Source organism: Lutjanus erythropterus, chromosome 8 (genome assembly GCF_056507025.1).
Source record: "Lutjanus erythropterus isolate fLutEry1 chromosome 8, fLutEry1.hap2, whole genome shotgun sequence".
Lineage (NCBI taxonomy): Eukaryota > Metazoa > Chordata > Actinopteri > Lutjaniformes > Lutjanidae > Lutjanus > Lutjanus erythropterus.
In genome coordinates this window covers 29814371-29834067 of record NC_139324.1, presented here as the reverse complement: position 1 = coordinate 29834067, position 19697 = coordinate 29814371, and the positions used below count along the sequence as shown (strand labels likewise).

The following is a 19697-nucleotide window of genomic DNA, read 5'->3' as shown; positions in this document are numbered from 1 at the left end:
AGTTCGAAGTTCAGTGTATTGTTCACTGATGCTGAGGTGTGTTCATGGCCACATTCAATCAAGTGGTTTTTAAACCACTCGGTCATCAGCAGTTTACCACTGTTTAATGAAGAAAATGGTTGACTGCATTTTGTCTGAGCTACCAATATGTGCATTTACATTCATATAAAAAGCACCATAGTGGGTACTTCGATCAATACTCAGATCGAAGTACCCACGTTTATTAAGCACTTATGACATTTGGCATTTTCTTTTCTGTCTGGTGGAAATACTTTGCAACAGCAAACTCGTAACAATTTGCTTCAGTTGAAATCACCAAAGGTCATACATGGATGTGTACAGATGTGAAATGTAGTAAAAACTTAAATGTGTGGCAAGGTATTTGAATAAATCTTATAAACTGATAACTGGCATGATTTTCTTTTTCATCCATTCTTTGCTGCTTAGCTTTTAGTCAATGTTGCAGTTTACCCAAATAATATGCAAATGTCGGGTGAGTTTCCAACATGTTTACATCTACGAAAATATTCAGAACAGAGTGCCATAAGATTGCCTCATCAAAAGGACTGTTATGACTGCGGACATAACTTTGTAACGCATCTTAAAGCCAGGGTTGGCTTTACTTTGGCAACAGGGAACTAAAAAATGCATCCCTTAAGCTTTCATACACTTCATGTTTTGTACCTTTCCTCAACCTTGGTTGGACTGGGCAATCAGTTAAGTGAATTAGGCTACATTGCTTTAAACTGTTGGTGTTTGTAATGAACCCCTACAAAGGCCACAATCACACACTGACTGAAGGTAAATAGTTATGGTTATGTGAGATTTGCTGTACTTTCAGCAGGTGCGTCAAAGGCTGACATGACTGAAACAAAGTTGTGATAATGGCTTAACTTTAATGTTTTGGCAGACCCTACCTGGTTGTCATAGTAAAATGGGTACTACAGGTGCCCTGTGGAGTTTTTGACCGCTAGAGGTGGTCATTGTATATGTATTTACAAGTGGATCCCTGTTCTGTGTGTATTCACTTGCAAGGCTCTTCTGCTGATTGACAGTTGCTGATTGTGTCACGAAAATAATGCACTAGGGCGAAGAATGCTGCAAGACATGAATGTAAACAATACAGGATTTAAAATTTTCAAAAAAGTTGCTTTTATGAGGGAAGTGCATTCAACACATTTGTCAGGGCTCAAGGATGTGCACAGTACATTTTAATGAATAACAATGATGGTGTTTTTACCTTTTAGTTTCTTTGCAAGAGAGAATAACCACCTCAGGGTTGTACACCTCTGTCAACCAGACAAGTTTCAGATTATATCCATGCCTGTATAATATATGTTGAGAAGACATTGAGAAATATTGTCTTCACTTAGAGACTGTTTTTACAGAGTACAGGGGATGATGTCACAGTGAAGTTGACCAACTCGTCATTTTATCCTATTAGACATTTGTGTGAAATTTTGTCATTATTAGTGCATGAATTCTTGAGTTATCGGCAAAAACATGTTTTGTGAACTCACAGTGACCTTGACCTTTGACCCCACAGCCAGTCAGTTAATGAATGAGTCTAAGTGGATGTTTGTGCCAGATGCAATGAAATTCCCACCACGTGTTCCTGAGATATAACATTTATGTGAATGGGACAGTTGTGAAGTTGCAGTGACCTTGGAGTTTGACCTTTGACTCAAGGGTGAACTGATTTGATTTCAGTAGTCAAAGTAGACATTTGTACCAAGTTTGAAAAAGAAAAAAAACTGTCATACCGTTCAGAAGATACCATGCTGTACAGACAACCTGAAAACTCCACAGGGCACCTTAAACCAGAGTTAGTTCTTGATACATGAAATCAGAAGGTGGCAGTGGTACAGTCTTTGTTTGAAAAGTCCCGAAGAAAACGAAAGTTTAAATCTTGGACAAGAGCTGTTGCTAAGGGAATATTATTTGTTTGTTAAAGCATTTCTGGCATTTCCATTCAGGTGTTCTTAGGCACAAATGCACATACTGTAAACATGGATGAATACTTTTATAGAATGTAGATGTTGGACTATCCTGACAGTTGCACCCAGCACCATATTCGACATCCTTTTGAGAACGAGCCAAATTCGATTTTGAAACAAGTATACAGGAGCCCTTAGGTTGTCTAGGAACGGAGCCTGAAGCACCCACATAACAGGCATCAATGAGTGTGAGGTCAGGTCTTTAAAGAGCATCTCATTGATCACTCTGCCCTCATCTCAGCTTCCAACCGCATCTCCCAGGAGAGGAATAGCTGCGGGGGGAGGGGGCTTTTGTTGCGTCAACTTTGATTTTATCCACACAAAGCACTCCTTAATGTACACACACATCTTCAATGGCTTTTCAGTATGCCTATTTTAGTTGTTTATGTTACAGCATCAGTAGGCTGGGGAAGCGGAAAGAGTGGGAAGCATGATACAGTAGATGATGACGAGGCTACTGACAGCTTGCACATTGTTGGAGAGTAAACGTGCTATGTATAGTTGACATATTAAAGGAAGAATTTGGCACTTGTCATGTGGATGTCCAGTTTGTGTCGATGGTGGGCAGTGACAGTATGGATTTTTTCAAAGCATCTGGAAACAACACTGGATGCAGGAAGAACAACAGACTTTGCAGCAGGAGAATTCAAATTTCTCAGTCAATAAAGGACACGGAGTGAGAGAGAATTTATTGCTTCAGTTGACTACATTTACCATCAACGCTGACTGCCAAATTTTCCCTTTATTAACTTAACTTGAAATGTCAAGGCTTATTGGGGAAACACTGCACATTTGCAGCCATAAAGAATGACAAGTCAGAATCAGCTTCATTGGCCAAATATGTGTACATGTACGAAGAATTTGACTCCATTTTTCATTGCTCTCAATCTTACACAGTTTCAGTAGAAATAGATATCAAAATAGACTTACAGCCAAAAACCAGGGCAGCAAAGCCTCACAGTTTTACCTGGAAAAACAGCTGGCTGATGTCCAGTATCAACAAAACTTCAGGCGTCATCTAGAGTGATGAAAGCAGTTTCTGTTGTTTTTGTTGTCAACATGCACCAGCTGCATACTTGCTGCATTTTGTAGTAGTTCAGATGTGGTTGCAGCAAGAGAGCAAGCGCTTCAGACAGGGTCAGAGGAAGAAACTGATTTAGTTCTTTATCCTTTCTGTGTTGTGGAGAGATTTTCCCTCAAACATAAATTTGACTTTGCGGTCAAATTAGTCCCTGCAATCTAAAGCGCTGTCGAGCAGATAATTTCTAGTATCAAGATTGTGGTTTCTTGCCCTTGGAAACATTGTGTTTTGGTGTGCTTCTCTTCCTCCTCCATTATGAGGCTTTGCCCTCAGAGTAATGCTGTTATTAGCTGCGCCTGGACATGCCTATATGTACCACACAACTGGGAGACATGGCCTCTTAGGCATGCCGCGCTACGGTGTTTCAACACATTGCCTCCCAGAAAACCCCATAGTGGAATTTTCCCACTTTGTTGGGAGTCCATTACATGTGAAAAATCTGTCCGCCTCCTGCTTCTCCATAGCAAACTGGAGTTACACTCTGTGACCTGGTTTTCATCCAAATCAAGCACAGACATACACACACACAGGCACCATCGTTCTTTGCGAAGCCCATGAGCTGACCTTGCTTTGAGTGCTACAACTCCAGCACCCTCTTAAAGCCTTCTTGATGAGCTTGCTGAAATATTACCCACTTGAGATACCGATGCGAGCCTCTGTCTCTGTTTTAATGAAGCCAGAGTCATCTTTGTCTAAGTGACCCAGCTTAAGGAGTTAATAGTTGGGGCCAGGGCAAAGCTTCAAGCCAGTGTTTTTGCCATTATGCATTTCCATGCCATAAGCGCAGCAGAAAGGTTGAGTTCTCTCTCTGCAGGCGATAGTGTCTATTCCACCTCCATAGGCGAAATAAGGACTCTAATTACAATCGACTAGTGATTTTCTCCACTCCTCTGGGTCTTATCTGCCTTTCTCTCCCTGGTGCTGCTGCTGTGACACAGGCAAGGAGAAATCTAGAGGTATAAGCATTCTGGCCTCGATTATAGTCATAAAAATGGAAGCCTGGCTCCGAGCAATTACCCCATGGGGGAGCAGAACAAGTGTGAGAGGGAAAGAGTGAGACAGATTCAGAGGGGAGGGGATACAGGTGAAGGAGAGTGCTCAGATATACAGAGGAAAGACAAAACGCTCAGATACAGAGGGAGGGCGCAGAGGGTGGTGAGTAAAGGGAAAAGGACAAAAGTAGGAGCGTGAGCATGATGGAGGGAGGCAGAGTCAGAGAGCCTGTCACCTGTGAATGGTTCTCCAAGGCGCAGTGGCAGGAGGCTGTCAAGGTGGAGGAAAACAGAAAAGAAGGAAAAGAGGAAGAGGAGATAATCTGCTCCCAATGTGACATGATGTCAAAGGAGTGGTGTGTGCGTCTGGCACGGCACAGCGCTGTCGTTTTGAACCCAGCCCCAGGAGATCTCTCCCCAACTAGCCTGTTAATACTCATCACCATCACTGTCATCATCATCATTATCACTATAATCATTGCCACCGTCAACAGCACACACAGAGGACCTGGTCATTGGGGAGCAGAAGTTGCACTCAGGAAGGTGGAAGCTCAGTAAATACTGCTGGGCTGTCCTTGGACTGGCGTATGCCCACTTAGGAAGTTTAGGTACTTGACTGGGTGAATCACCAATGAGGTTTATGTCTCTGTATATCATGCTCTGCCCAAACATCGCTCAGATGAGTTTCTCTAAATGACTGATCCTGAGGTAATCGCACAAGTCACTGCAGTCTTTGTTCACCGCAGCAACCTCCAGATTGACACTCCCTAGATTGCTTACTCTCCTCATTTTGGCCCGAAGCAATGTTCTTTTTGTCTGACACAACTCTATTGATCTCTCAGAGGAATTGTATGTTCTCAGGTCTATGTGAATAGCAGTGGCTGTGTGATTGCACGGCTGCAGCATTTTTTGGTTTTTGTTCCAATCGAGGAGATACAGATTGCCTTTGTGAGGTACTCTCATTTACCGCCACTATGCCTCGGCATCATTATCAGTGGCGGCACATGCTGTAAGAGCTTTTGTTGAGGTTCAACAGCTTGTCGGTGCACAAAACAACAGCAGGTCTAGTACAAAACTTAGATCAGTGGATAGGGTTGGAGGATATGGTCAAAATCAAATATCAGTGTCTTTTAGCAAATATCTTGATTTCTCTATATTGCAACAATATTGCATGGATGACTATTGGTACTTTCACGAAGTATTAGCACAGTGTAAGTGCCCTAATTAAAATATATACTGTACATACATGATGCAAATTCATCTTAATTATCTTGTTTATTTTCTTAACTCTCAGTTCATCTTGTTTTAAGTTGTTCTTGTTTATCTTAACTTCTTGTCTTATCTTTTATCTCATATCTTATTTTCTATTGCTGCTGGTCTCTGAGAGTCACAAATATAATTTGGTTGTAGGACTACAATGACAAATAAAGTGTCTCATGTCTTATAGGATGATGCTGTTAGATTAGAATAATAGTTCTTAAACTGTGGGTGGGTCCGCCGTTGAGGCATAGAACCAATGCACCAGGGGAAAGATGAGAGAGATGATTTATGTAGGGAAAATGAACAATCAAGAGTTGCTGTTTAGTTTTGTTTATTTCATTTCTGAAAGGACAGTGTGCAATGACAACGATCATTTATATGAAATGAAAACATGTTTGCACCAGATTTATTGTTACGCTAATTTCCATTAGTAGTCCTACACATATCAAGCAGACACAATAAATAAAATACAAAAGTGCAATACAGAATATATTAAGTGCAGATGCCTTACATAATAAAAACATTAGGCACACACTGAACAGGACAAAATACAAAATGAAAAACACATGCTATTATGCTGACCTTCATTTCACCACAATTCAACTTTGAACCTTTTTTATTAGTTTCTTATTAATGATTGATAAGTAAGAAAAGTTGTGGTGTATGATATTTTTTCAGTTTCTGAAGTGGGTTCATGCCAGAAAAAGTTTGATAACCACTGGATTAGAAGCACAGGCTTTAGAAGCATGTTACAACAGGATGTAACACACATGGCTCCACACACTAATCAGGTATTACATGCATCAGAAAGCCAGGTTCATTATAGAAGGTTTTCAGGGGACAAATTGTGTCCACTTCTACACAGAACTTTAAATCTGAAATTATTTTAAATGATGCCACATATTGCTGGTTCCACTTGAACTACTAATGGCGCATAAATTGTGCTTTTAAAGTGTAATTATGTGCATCATGCTGTGAATGTTAATGAGGCAGAAATTCAGAGACATTTACTTTGGTTATCTAAGTGTGGATGTGGCAGCACAACCATCAGCCTTTGCATTTAGCCTATTTCCAATATGTTCTGTCTGTTTGCTCAAACCGCCTGTGCCAGTCACACATTACCAACAAGTGCAGCAGCAAAAAAAAAAAAATCAGAATTCAATCAGCGTTTAGATGTCTTAGTATTTGTAAATGAGCCAACACTGCCAAAGTGGATGAACAAATAAATGAGAAAATCCTCGCAAAAAAAATTGCCTGGAAACCAAATTTGAAATTGTTGTTGGATCTGTTCATGAGCACTGACAGGATGTTTCTTTGTCTCTCTCTCTCTCTCTCGTACAGTCTATCGTCTCTGTCTTTGTCTTTATTCTCTGTCTTTATTTAGTTGTCAATCTCTTGTGTGGCAAGTACTAGCTGACGCACTTGCTAATGCAGACGACAGCTCCTCTAATAGCATTCACAAGACACAAATGACAGTTTCTGTAATGACATTTTAATTATCAAACCAATTGTAACTTCCTTTTAATGTTCAAATATATGGAAAAGGATGTTCTCAGTGGTCTTACTCGTCTGTGTCTGCAGCACGTTTTATCTCAAATGCCACCAACATAAAAGTATTTTCTGGAATGATGAGGTCTGGAGAACACTGTTATAGTAAGAGCTTTTATTATTAAGATATAGCAACTAACATTTTAGTATAATTTCCACAGAATCCAAGTACTCCAGATCGATGTGGGAGATATGTTCTTTGTTCTATCATGATATTTCAGTGTATTTCTACGATAATGATATTCCTGACAATATGACACAACATTGAAATATATTTTTGGTTTAGAACTCACAATAGTTGGTGAGTTCTTCATCCTGGACTTTTGGCTCATACTCAGCTGGTTTCTTTTGCTTGAGATAGTGAAAAACGTTTGTAGTATTGCCCCCTTTTGTTTCTACAGTCTTCTTGCACTTCTTACCATGTTTTGTTGTGTACCTGATCTTTTGTAACCAAACCACTTCCACACCACTGATGTTACTCCCCTCCCTTGGAGCTGGTAGCAGTGTTACTTTCGGTTTCAACGAAACCCTTTTTCCAGAGCCTCAGTTCAGCTTATCTCCAGAATTTAAGAGCGAGTCTCATTCATGTCATTGCATCTGTCAATTTAAACTGGTGACTTGCATTGCGTGGTCCCTCACTCATTTGTATTGTAACATACAATAAGTCTGCAATTCATGTATTTTGGTTTCATGCTATGGTTGTGGACATACTAAATCTCACATACTGTTGTGTAGAAAAATGCTAAGTCAACCAAGACAGTGGCCCAAGGCCCAGTTATGTCCAACAACAACGTATCCAATGAGCTAACTAGTCAGCTGAAATAGTTGATTAAGTTGGTGATGCCTCAACGAAAGTTTTCTCATCCATGGAGGGTTACACAAGTTGCACTGTTTAGATGCTGGCTGCAGGCGTGCTAACAATTTTAGCTACAGCTGCTGTGGGAGTTTTAGCTTTCATGCTATGAAAATGGTGCAGTCTTAAGCTTTTAGACTTACCGTAGTGTTCTGTGTTTGGTAAGACATGTTGCAATCACTGTCTTTGACATAATGTAGACAGCAGCAAGGGTTGTCTCTGTGTTTTTAAAAGGTTAACAACACTTGTGGCTGCTTTCGGCTCGCTGACTCACTCACTCCACTCTGTGACTTAAACAAGCTGTTGCTGCTCGTTCTAATGTCACTCTCTCTCATTCTCTTCTCCTCTACACTCTTAGATACACTCTCGCACTCCTAGTTATCGAAATTGATCTAACTTGAATTGGTACTTGGTAGGCCTGATGTAATTTGGTCGTTATCGTTAAAAATGCTGTGTGCTGTTCCCAACCTGAATATAACCTCATTTCAGACACTTGTAATGATTCATATCATTAGGGACAAATTAATTTTTTCACACTAATAAACTTATTTGCACAACTACACAACCACTTATTGTCATTTTGCGTTTTGAATTGACAAAATATGTTTACTCCTACATTTTCACATTTGATCTTTATTTTGATCTCAAAATTGGCCTGGGATTTAATTAAATATTAAATAGTCTTTAATTTACTGATGCATGTAGACACCCTGGTACAACATAGAGGTCTACATGCTGTGAGAACCCAACTTCTGCAACATTATTATCCTGCTTTGACCTTAAATTCCATGCCTGTATATACAGCTGCAGTATGTCATTTTGCTCTTAGTAGAATAATTAAAAAAAATCATTTCAGTTGCTCTGCAAGTTTCCTGTTATAAATGCTTGTAATGCTGTATTAGAAATCCTGGCAGAAATGATGTTCTATTGTAAACTTGCTTTTCCATTATCTGAGGGTGAATGATGTTTCACATTTCTGTTTGTGGCCTCTTGTCACATTATCAGCTTATACAGTATAAAAGCTGTGGTGCAGCTGTGGGTGCTAAAGCAATTTTCTCCCTCTGATTCACCTATAGCTGCGCCTGCAGCTGTACGCTCTCTTACCTCAGCAAGCCACTTTACAGTATTTTTAAATGCCTTTCTTTCCAATGTGGTTATTATAATTCTGCTATGGTGGCATGACGCTGCAGCCAGTTTCCTCAAACCTTAGTATTTTAACAAGGTGACTTTGTGACAGTTTTTGTAAGTAATTGCACTGCGTGGTTCCTCCAGGTCTGGTCACACAGCCTGTTCTGAGGCCCGTTCTCTTCGCTCACACCTCAGGCCTGCTTTTCTGTCCCTGCTGCTGCAGAAATCCTTTAACCTCTGCTGTCATTCTCCTACTGTGCAGCATTGTCGGGCTCTCGTTGGAACGGGTCTGCCACACTGCAGTGAGGATGCAGAGCTGTCAAGCCTCATTGCCACTTAATGAACAAACATTTCTGGTGGATTCCTATCTTTGGTTAAGCAGGAATGCCATCTGCACTAGTTATGCAGAATGGATCTGAACATCACAGATGAACATGCGGTCCTGTCTTTTCAGGCCAGGTCCAAATCACAGCATTACCAAAACACACTAACACAAACTCACATGGGCTACAATAACTAGCTCAGTTAAGAGCTCAAGTCTTAAGTAATACAGGAATTTGGACACTGGAGCTGGGGTGATATGTTTACCTCCATATTTCTATCGCAATATTAGGTGCTGTTTTGATATGTGTTGCAATTATACAAGTTTTGTCATTTGATATTTGATTTTGTTTTCTTTTTTTCATCACTAGACCGTGGGAAAAATTTAATCATAGCCCTCTAGACACTAAATACTGTGATTCATATTTCCAAAAACAATGCGCATCACGTCAGTCTTATGTTAGTTTTACTTTAGCAGTATCATTGCTAGACTGCTCATCAAGATCATGCTATAAGAATAATAAGTAAAACAGAAAATATAACTATATACATATGTACTGCCTCCTCTGGCACGCAAAGGCTCCAGAAAGTAGTGGCTGTATTTTTAAACCCACTGGTAATTTTGAATTGAGTTTTGACCCTTTTAGATTGATGTAGCTCTTCATATGAAGTGTTGAAGCCAGAGCTGCTTTAAGAAATCAGCAGCTACTAGTTTCCACAGAGCAAAGGAAGTATATGAGCACTAATTTGCTGTAGTGTGTTTAAAAGTAATTCCTATTATGTGTTAGCATTGAACTAACGGACTAAGCACTAAACAAAAGAATCACTGTACTTAAGAGAATCTTGTTTTTTTTTCTCCCATTCCTTTTGGAGACTTGCTTCTAAGGAAAGGGTAAAGAATGCTTTGATGTATACCTCACTATTATTATTCTGTTATATAAAAGGAGGTGCTGAATTACCAAGCATATTTAAGCCCAATTTCACACATCATCAGCACTGCATCACATTATCCTAATCTGTCATATTGTACACGTGGCATGTGTGATGTTGTAGATTCCTTTTTGTATGCACAGGAGGTGAAATGATGCATCTGTTCAGTAGGCTGTCGCATCCATGGTGAATCTCATATGACATGAACATGCACTCACTACACTACACATGCCAGCTAGATAGATGGCATCACAAACCTTGGGATATGTTCAAAGAATAATTGTGATACATGTAAATGTAACTGTGCAGCCACACTATTTACAAGTGACTGCTGTGTGTTTGGAACACACAAGTTGACAGCGATTTGCAATGACACAAAATTTAGCAAATCATTTAAGTCAGAATATTTGATACTAACATAATTTTATCATAAAAATCACTTTAAGACAAGGTTGTAACAAACTGCAACTTGAGTCATAAGATTAAATTTTAACTTGAGAGAGAAAAATCTTCCACAATCAATCTTTACATCCATGCACCCAAATCTTCCCAACAGAGCATTATATATGCATTAAAATGTATTCGATAATGTATTCAAGTTCCCTAGAATTGAAAGTTGTAAGCAGAAAAACATGCCAAGATATTGTGCAGGGTACATTATATGCTGATAACATTCTTTGGTTGTCCTCTTGAATTGGATGATTTTTGAGGGAGGGAAACAACCATTCAAGAGTTTGCCAACTGACCAATTAGAGTGTGAAAGATGTTTGAAATTCTTGTAGTACAGAGAGACTTCACAGACAGATCACAGACAATCTGTCCTAACTCCGTTGAAGAGCTTGGCTTTGTTTCCCACATAGTCAGCAGCCTCTATTCAAAAGGGTTTGAACTGGTCAAAATTATAATATTTACTTTTTAAAGATGGTAAATAAGTAACTAGAGATGAGACCAATTCCATCCAATAGCAGTATCGGGACTTGTTATTGACATGAGGCATTCGTCAGGTTTCGGACTTGCAACACCGATCTACATTCCAATCTAAATTTCACAACCTGCATTCCGATCTTAATCTCACAATGCCACATGTTTGCCATGCATGTGTTTCCTAATTGTAAACACTGCCCTATGTAATACGTATTGAGTTTATAGTGTTCTTCATTTCTATTATGCTTTCTCAGGTAATGTCAGGATAATGCCTTTACAAAATTCTGCAGTGTTGTTAGGAATGGGTATCGGTTCTTAATACCTTTACGGTATTGATTATAATAAGTCAGTACCAAGTAGTATTGAAACTTCTCCAGTCAAATTTTACCTGCATTCAATAATTTTGGTACCCAAATGTAGGAAAAAAAATTGTATAGTTGTGCTTAGAGCCAATCAACACAAGTGCGCTGAACTACCAACATAAATTGCCATATTCTGATCAAACACATTACAAACACACAAGAAACACATTACAGGTACCGACAAACAGTAACATTTGCAACTTAAACTCTCAGCAGTGCATCATGGGAAATGATGCAAATTAGGGCTGTCTTTCAGCTGCGTATGTCACAAGCCAGAATCCTACAGCCCACCCAAGGGTTGAAGGACACCATTCCATAAGTCACATTTCACAAACTACACAAGTTTTCCAGACTGAAGTTTAGGTGTGGTATCATGTAAACTTACAAAAAATAATAATAAGGATATGTAATCATAAAAATCAATAAAAAAAAGAGTGCTAGAATCTGTACAGTATCGGTATCTGCAGATATTCAAATTCAGACATCCAATTTTTATTGGAATTGAAAATATCTGGATCAGTATATCTCTATAAGGAACATCCTTAATCGATTGTCTTCTTTTTCGGTTGCTTGACTATGTCACAGTTAGGGCTGCCACAATTATTTTCATTGTTAAGTAATCTGCCGATTATTTTCCTGATTAATCAATTAGTCTATAAAATGTCAAAATAGTGTGGGAGTGGGATGCCCCAGTTGGAAGCACTCTGCACTGGTCTGAGTTCGATTCCAGCCTGTGGCCCTTTTCTGCATGTCATCGTCTCCCCCCCTCTCCTGTCTCCCTCCTGATGTCCTGTCAATGAAAAATGCTCATCACAGTTTGCCAGAACCTATTGTGAGTTCTTCAGATCGCTTCTTTTGTCCCACCAACAGTTCAAAATCGAAATGCTTTTCATTTACTATCATAAATGACAAAGAAAAGCACTAAATTCTTACATTTAAGTAGCTGGAACTGGCTATATATGACATTTTGGCTTGAAAAATGAACAAAACAATTAACTGATAATCAAAACAGTTGACAACTCATTTTCTTTCAGCAACTAATTATGGCAGTTCCAGTCAAAGTACTGTCTTACAGCACTAAATTCAAGTATACTATATGTTGAACTTACTTATGTGACATGGTAGTGCAGTAGGGCTGTTAACAGTGCATGTGTAAGTCAGCGTATGTTAATATAGCTGTATAACATTTGGGGTTGATGTGTGCATAAGCCTCTCTTATCTATGCTGCACCACAGTCTATGTGCTGAACCAGCAGCGGGCACAAGCCACTTCAGGCATTTCAGATGGGTCTTGTATTGTCAGCATCCATAAAGATGACAAGGGAGTCTGTATATTGGTAGTGTGGTCTGCTGCCATGTGTCATCTGTTTCTTTAGGGCCCGTCTGAGGACACAAGGGGACAGGATCTGAATCAGCTCTTGGACGAACAGCAGATCAGGCCCAACAGGCTCATTGTAATGGCAAATAAAAGCGTTAGAGGCCTTGTTGGTACAGGAAAGCTGGCCACCCATTGTCCCTGTCCTCTGTTTCTACACTAAGCCTGGTACCGACCAAGGCTGGGCCCACACCCGTTAAATAAGCACAGGCCTTGTTTAATGGTCATTACTGCTGTGCTCAGTGTGATCGTTATGCTGAATGGATGTGTCCCATTCTGTGTAGGGGCCAGGCATGAAAAGTGCGATGAATTACACAGAGCAGTGAGTACTCTCTCTCCATGGCTAATATGAGCTCTCCTTACAAGTGTGATCCTTGTCCCTGTTTCATCAGACTAGGGCACGTTTTGGCACACAGCCCTGTGCTATCACAAGCTAATTATGGACATATTGGATCCATATTCATAATGGTCTCAATGAGTCATGCAGAATAAGGAAATTTAAATGAGTGAAAGAGAAAGGACAAAGTTTTTGCAAAGGAAAGTCTGAGAATGACAGAGTAAAGAGGCATGGCATCAATCCTCAAAGCTACCTGAGAGCATTGCCATAGATTTCAGGTGGAGGGGGATGGAGGAGACAGGCCACCCTCAATATTTAGAACACTTGCATTTGTCCCCCCTAGGGATGTCACATGAGCCAATACTTTGTTACCAAATTGATGCCAAAATTTTTAAAACATGCTGGCAGTCGTGTTTTTTTATAGTACCGAAAGTACTGGAGATGCAGTTCTTCTGGACATGACAGGGAAAGCATAAATACTTACAAGGGCTCTAGTCTAATGTTAAATTCCAGAGAAAGGAGAAGACCCCCTACCAGCACTGAACAACAACAACTACATGTGTAAGATAGTGCCATGTGCAGCTGTAGCAACAGCCCTGCTTTGTTTCGTCCAAAACATGAGGTAGTGATGCGTGGATCGACTCAGTTGACCCATGGAGTGGGCAATCGTCTTTCTAGAGATCAAATGACAAAGCAGCAGTCACACCAAGTATTAATGACCTCTAGAAAGACTGCATAGTCTTCCTTCCAACTTTCTCTCACCCTCTGTCTCCTTCTCGCTCAAACACACGCTGGCTGCAGTGGTGCACACAGTAGCGCATCCAGTGCGCCCTGTCAGCTCAGCTGATCAGTGCTCAAAGCATGCCAAAATAGGTTAAATCTTTAAATTTGAAACTGTGGATTGTGCAGCCAAACAGCAGGCAAAGAAATACAGTATAGACCTACAGATGAGTACTACTATTCTGTTAAAATTAACTGTTAAAATATTCAGGAAAAACGAGAGAGAGAATGAGAGGGAAAAGGCAGCAGACTTAATATCTGAGCAGAAATCCCTTTTGCAGTTGTGGCAGGCTCAGTAAATCTCCCCCTCAGTCTTTTGTCCTCGAACCTCAGAAGAGTTTTTGATGTAATGATGTAATGTGAATTTCATGATCATTTTTGACTTTATCAAATTAGATGTTGAGAATGGTTGTCCCCCAATATAAACAAGAGGACTTCTTCATTTTTATACTATCTTGACAAACAACTGGCCTGAGAGTTTCAATGCATATATATTATATTATATTTTGAAAGTAATTACCATCATAAATTAATGCAGAAAAGGAGCAATTGGTGCACTAAAGATCACCAAAATGTAGAAAATGAAGTGTCTGACGGCTAAGATTTCCAGGGGAGGACCCTACTTGATATGTGTCCCCCTCAATGTTGAAACATCTATGCCCTTGCCCGAGAGGCCAGCAATGTCAGCATGATAGAAAGGATGCATTGTTCTTTCAGCTATTCTCACTGATGGAAATTGTGCTTCTATAATAAAAAAAATGCAATTTAATGAAAACAACTTAATAACAAAAACCAGTACTACTGAGAATGAGGCTGCCACCAGTTTGTCAAGCAATAGAAAAGACCTGGAGGACAGAGCTCTGTGCAGGAAGCTTCAGACTGCCTCTCTGCCACTCTATAGTGAGTAAACAGCAGGGTTGGGGTGGGCATGCAAGCAGGCAGGATGCCCGCCTGCTATAAGCCTGGGGCAGCTCTGAATATCAGTATTGACAAAGACCTCTATGCCTTATGGCTGCAACAGATGTCTCTCTCTGCTGTGCTTGATCAAGATCACAGATCATCTAATCAGCAGTACTGAAGGCCAAGCGTGCTTTTTGTGTGAAGCATTAAGAACGGCTGTTTATTTCTATCATGTCTGCATGTACCAATGTATAATGAGAAGAAATGAAGTTGCAAGACTTGAGAAGGTGACACGCTGCCAAACAAAACAATTGGATAATGAGCTTAAAAGAAAGAAGGCACAGAACTAGTGGGCCAAGAATAGTGACATTTGCAGGAGCAGGAAATCTCTTGTCTTCATTTAGACAGCTAACAAAACAGTTTGGTCCGTCTCTCACTATACTTGTAATGTTTTATTTCCATAAGCATCTACTACATATTCATACATGATATGTGTGACGTAATAAGCTTTACACATGTAAGATGAATTTTATCTTTTAGGTATACGTATGGGTGTTTGTGTGGGGGTGAGGGGAATGTGTATGTTAGCGTGGACTTTCACTGTATTGCCTCACAGGTTAATTTATCATTTTACAACATAGGGTTGTATAATGTGATGCTAGTTGTAGACCTCTTTAAGCAGCAAGTTGAACAGACTGTGGCTGGGGTGGGTATTGTCTTTTTATATCCTTAGAGCTCTGCGCAGGCACCTCACCAATAGTCCAATTTACACTTGTGTGACTGTTTCAAATCAGACAATGACCTAGTGCTCCCAGACTACCATATCTAGGGGGACTGAACTGTATTTAAATGTTTGAATGTTCAAATTTCTCTCTCCTGGTTCTTTTATCTGTGTCCATATGGATTATACCTCCTTCTTGCCTGTTTCACCTCATGTTCTCTCTCTTGCACACTGGTGGCAGAATCACACTCTGGAGTAATTCTAGATTTGTATCAAGCAGCAGCCAGACTGTGTTTGAATCATCTCTTCCCTTCTTTCTCTGCATGCATGCATGGCTCACCCACTTGTCACTATTATTGCATGTCCTCTCTCTTATACATCAACGGCTTAACCTTAACTCTTAGCCATTATTTCCTTCACAAAGTCATCTTCTATATAAGCAGAAGCCACTTCAGACCATGTAAATGTATACAAGATACAGGTGTCTTTGTGTGTATGCAGAAATGGTGGAATAATAATTCAGTCATTTGATGGGTTCTTGTGGGAAACAATCCTCCGACTAGCACTGCCACATTGTCTGTCACTTAGAAGGGTTCAGTCCTCGGGCTTAGCGAGAGAACTGACTATATTGTTGGTGACCTTGAGGTTCTGTGTGGATTTTTAGAAAGGATTTGGTTTGAACATGTGCTGGACAAAGAGTTTAGATTTCAGGATTTATAGCTTTAAAAAATGATGGCTTGCAACAGCCAATTTCTTGTGAATGAATGCTATGTTAAAAGCAGCTCATGAATTGAATATGTCCTTCTCCTCTTGACAATCTGCACATATGTAGTGTCGAAATGTGTTTCAGTGTTTTATGCTTTGATATGAGTCACATCTGTCACCTCTCAAGAAAATTAGGGCAGGAAAAGGGGATGATTGGCTGAAATGAAAGGTTGAAATTGGCAATTTTCATGTGACTAAATCTCTCAGTTGGGGTTGTGTCACAAAGAGGATTGATGGCTCATTTCTTCTACTAAGTAAATCAGTGATGTGGCCACTTTATCTGTGTCCTACTCCCAGAGCGGTATCTGCACTCTTGTGGGTGTGTTTTTCTATCAGGGATAAGCAGAAATTGGGATGAGCCCTGCTATTTTCAGGGGAGTGACATTGGCTTGTGCTGAGAGATAAAGTGATTGATTGAAAATTTAATATGCCCAATAATTTTTTGGTGTACAGGGGAATTGCACTGCTTTCTTAAGTGTTTCTCCATTGACAGGTGGCAGCTCAAATGCCAGTTAAATAGTAGGGATAAAGGTATATCACTGTATACAAAAAGATTATTCAACCCAAGATATTAATATTTACAGAAATAGTTAATAATTATTTACCTTAACTGTTTGGTTATACCAGTATTTTTTAAACCCTGGCACAGCCACATCAGCCAATGCCAACAGCTAATAGATGCCTCTTTTACACTGGACAAAGACCCAGTTATCTAGCTTTTGTCTTCAGTGGGAAAGGGTACCATTTAGACTTGTGTGGTATCAAAGTGTGACAATATACCAGGGTATTAAAAAAGGGAACTTGGCCAACAGAATTATTTGGAGGTAGAAAATAAATAATAACCTTAGCTTTTCTTTTCAATAGGTCTCCTAGCCAATTAATAAAACTGGCTGACTAATATGGAATTATGAAAATATTGTCACATATAACTTTATGTTGAGATGACTTTTTCCAACTATAAAAGCTTTTTATTAGTCATATGATTTTATTCAACTGTCACAGCAACAAGTGTAGAGTACTTTTGCAAGATTATATGGAAGAAGGGCGCTTATATCTATTCCTATATGGGCCATAAGTATTTAAACCCAGCAAGACTTGTATAAGAAGGCAGATTTCTTATTAGACACGTAGCATTGTAAGTTAGACAATGTCACATATCCTACAATGACTTCTATTACCAGTTGTTAACATTTTTTCCCCACACAAATATACCCCAGTGAAATGTCAGGAAGGTATGAAGATAACAAAAAATAGATACCACCCAAGCCTAGCACAATCAGCCTCAGTCTCATGTGAAATGACTTGGCAGTGGTTATGGGCATTTATTGTTTCCATCTCCAGTCGGCAGTGATGGAAACATGACACGGGAGTGGCCCGCTTAGGTGACTTCTGCGACTCGGTTGCCCCTTCATCATATACATGTGCTGCCTGGCTTGACTCTGCTCGTCAGCCCAGCACAGCAAAGTTTGCACCCACATGAAGGTATGTATTAAACTGCTCATCTAAACGGTGGATAAACATTTTATTTCCTATAAATTCTTAACAATAAAAGTTGCCCTTATTTTGTTATCTAAAAGTTTTTATTCTGAAGCAAAATCAGCGGTAGCTGGGCCTGACTGCTATGCAGCTAAAAGTGAACATGAAACAGTAAGGCAGAAACTTAATAGTACAAATAGCAGCACAGAAGAGAAACTAAACTTCAAACCACATAGATTCAGTCAGAAATTACAAAAGTACTGAAAACTGAACATAAAGGCACTTTTAAAAACACCTTTTGCTCTGCTCTCTGGCTTAGACATGAACTGAGGCTTGGCTTTCCAGCGCACATCAGAAACAAAAAAAACAAAAAGTCAAACAGGTCTACTGGCAGTGGGAAAATGGTTAATTGCCTTTTTAAGCAGGTTTAGCTGCTTTTAAAAACTTGCATACACACATTAATTTTGCTGTAAAAATTGTTTGAGTGTAGTTAGAGAAGGGACCAAGCTAACCTAAGCTTGCAATTAAATTTCTGTGATTTGGAGTTTAGTTTGACTTATTTTCTTCATACTTTGTAACACATATCAGCCTCACCACAGCTACACTGAAGCTGTATTTGCTGTGTTAAATTGCTGCTAATGCAATCTAAACAGTTCTTGCTGCTTCTTAGCATTGAAAGCTTTCCACCCCTGGGAAGCTTTTATTGAGAGGCAGCCACAGGAAATGCATTTTACCTGTCATGAAGATTAGCTGTGCTTTGTTAGCTGCACTATTGTTCAATATGAATTGGTTTACACAAGATGTGGACATATTCTGCACTATTTTGACAGTGGATCAGGTTTCAATATTGCAAAAAGGAAATGTTACTGGAGGATACATCCAATGTGAGCTTCAGCTGTTTCCATGATTTCCTTTCTAGTTATCAAGCATCTTGGGCACAAAGATTTTCCTGTGGATGAACAAATGTCTTATCTTATGTGCATATGTGCAGCACAAGATGTTATCAGGGTTGCTGCATGGGTATCCCAGCCACATGAAAAAATGTTATTATATTAAGGAAATGGGATTTAACAGTTTTCCCTCCTGCACGCTCCCTCTCACTGCAGTCAACCTTCACATATCCACCACTGATGTAGAGGGGAGGAGAGCAGTGGAGGGTATAAAGCAGCAGTTTGGGGGAGGGGTGAGTAGAGCATGTCCACAATGTGAAGGGAAATCTCAATGCACCCTCAGGGAACATCGGAGAGTAGGTGTGAAAAGTGGGCTGGTCTAAGTGCCGTAGAGTGACTAAACTTCCTCAGACAGGTCACAAAAGAAGCTGAGAGCCGGTTTGTTTGAGTGTGTGTGTGTGTGTGTGTGCAGCTGGCTGTGAATGTAATTGACCATGGTAATGGACATTTTGTTGGACAACTAAGGATAGCAAGGCGAGAATCCTGTACTTAGAGTTATGGTGAGTGAGGCCTTTTTGAAAGAACATGAGTGTTGTTGCTGGAGTCAGATACTCTTTATGCTGCCATGGTAGTAGTGTGGGTGAGTAAAAAGGTGTTTCTAAGGTATGCAAACGAGTGTGTGTGTGCGCGCGTGTGTGTGTGTGTGTGTGTGTGCGTGCGTGTGTGCGTGTGCAGTCATTTTTCTGTATATAAAAGACCCTGTGTGTGCCTTATGAGTGTCATGATGCAGCGCTTGGAGCTAGAGAGCTGTGCAAGTAATAGCCTCGCTCAGGGTAGATAATTAGTCAAATGCTGATTTCTACTCGACTCCCATAGGAACAGTGCCACCAAGGCTAAATATCACCCACTGAAGTGGTGCTTATCTCTCCGTGTGGGCTGGAAAAATGGCAGTACCATATAGCCTCTGTGTGTGTGTGTGTGTGTGTGTGTGTGTGTGTACACTTAAGTTTGTGAAGGGAATGTGCTTGGTGTCTTTTTTTAAGCTACTTGTGAGCAAA

The 19697-nt window shown here is 40.0% G+C and overlaps 1 protein-coding gene across 13 annotated transcripts in view; it reads left to right on the top strand.

Moving 5' to 3' along the window:
• Positions 1-19697, top strand: part of pkp4 (plakophilin 4) — a 123989-nt gene that overhangs the window by 29217 nt on the left and 75075 nt on the right. For 2 of the 13 annotated variants that reach the window (XM_084725237.1, XM_084725235.1), the window contains exon 1: positions 17735-17755. The exons of the other annotated variants lie outside the window; for them this stretch is intronic. In XM_084725237.1, the coding sequence (XP_084581363.1) occupies positions 17750-17755 (6 nt within the window). In that variant the 5' untranslated portion in view covers positions 17735-17749. Of the gene's footprint in view, positions 1-17734; positions 17756-19697 lie in introns of those variants that run through there. 13 annotated transcript variants of the gene reach the window in all.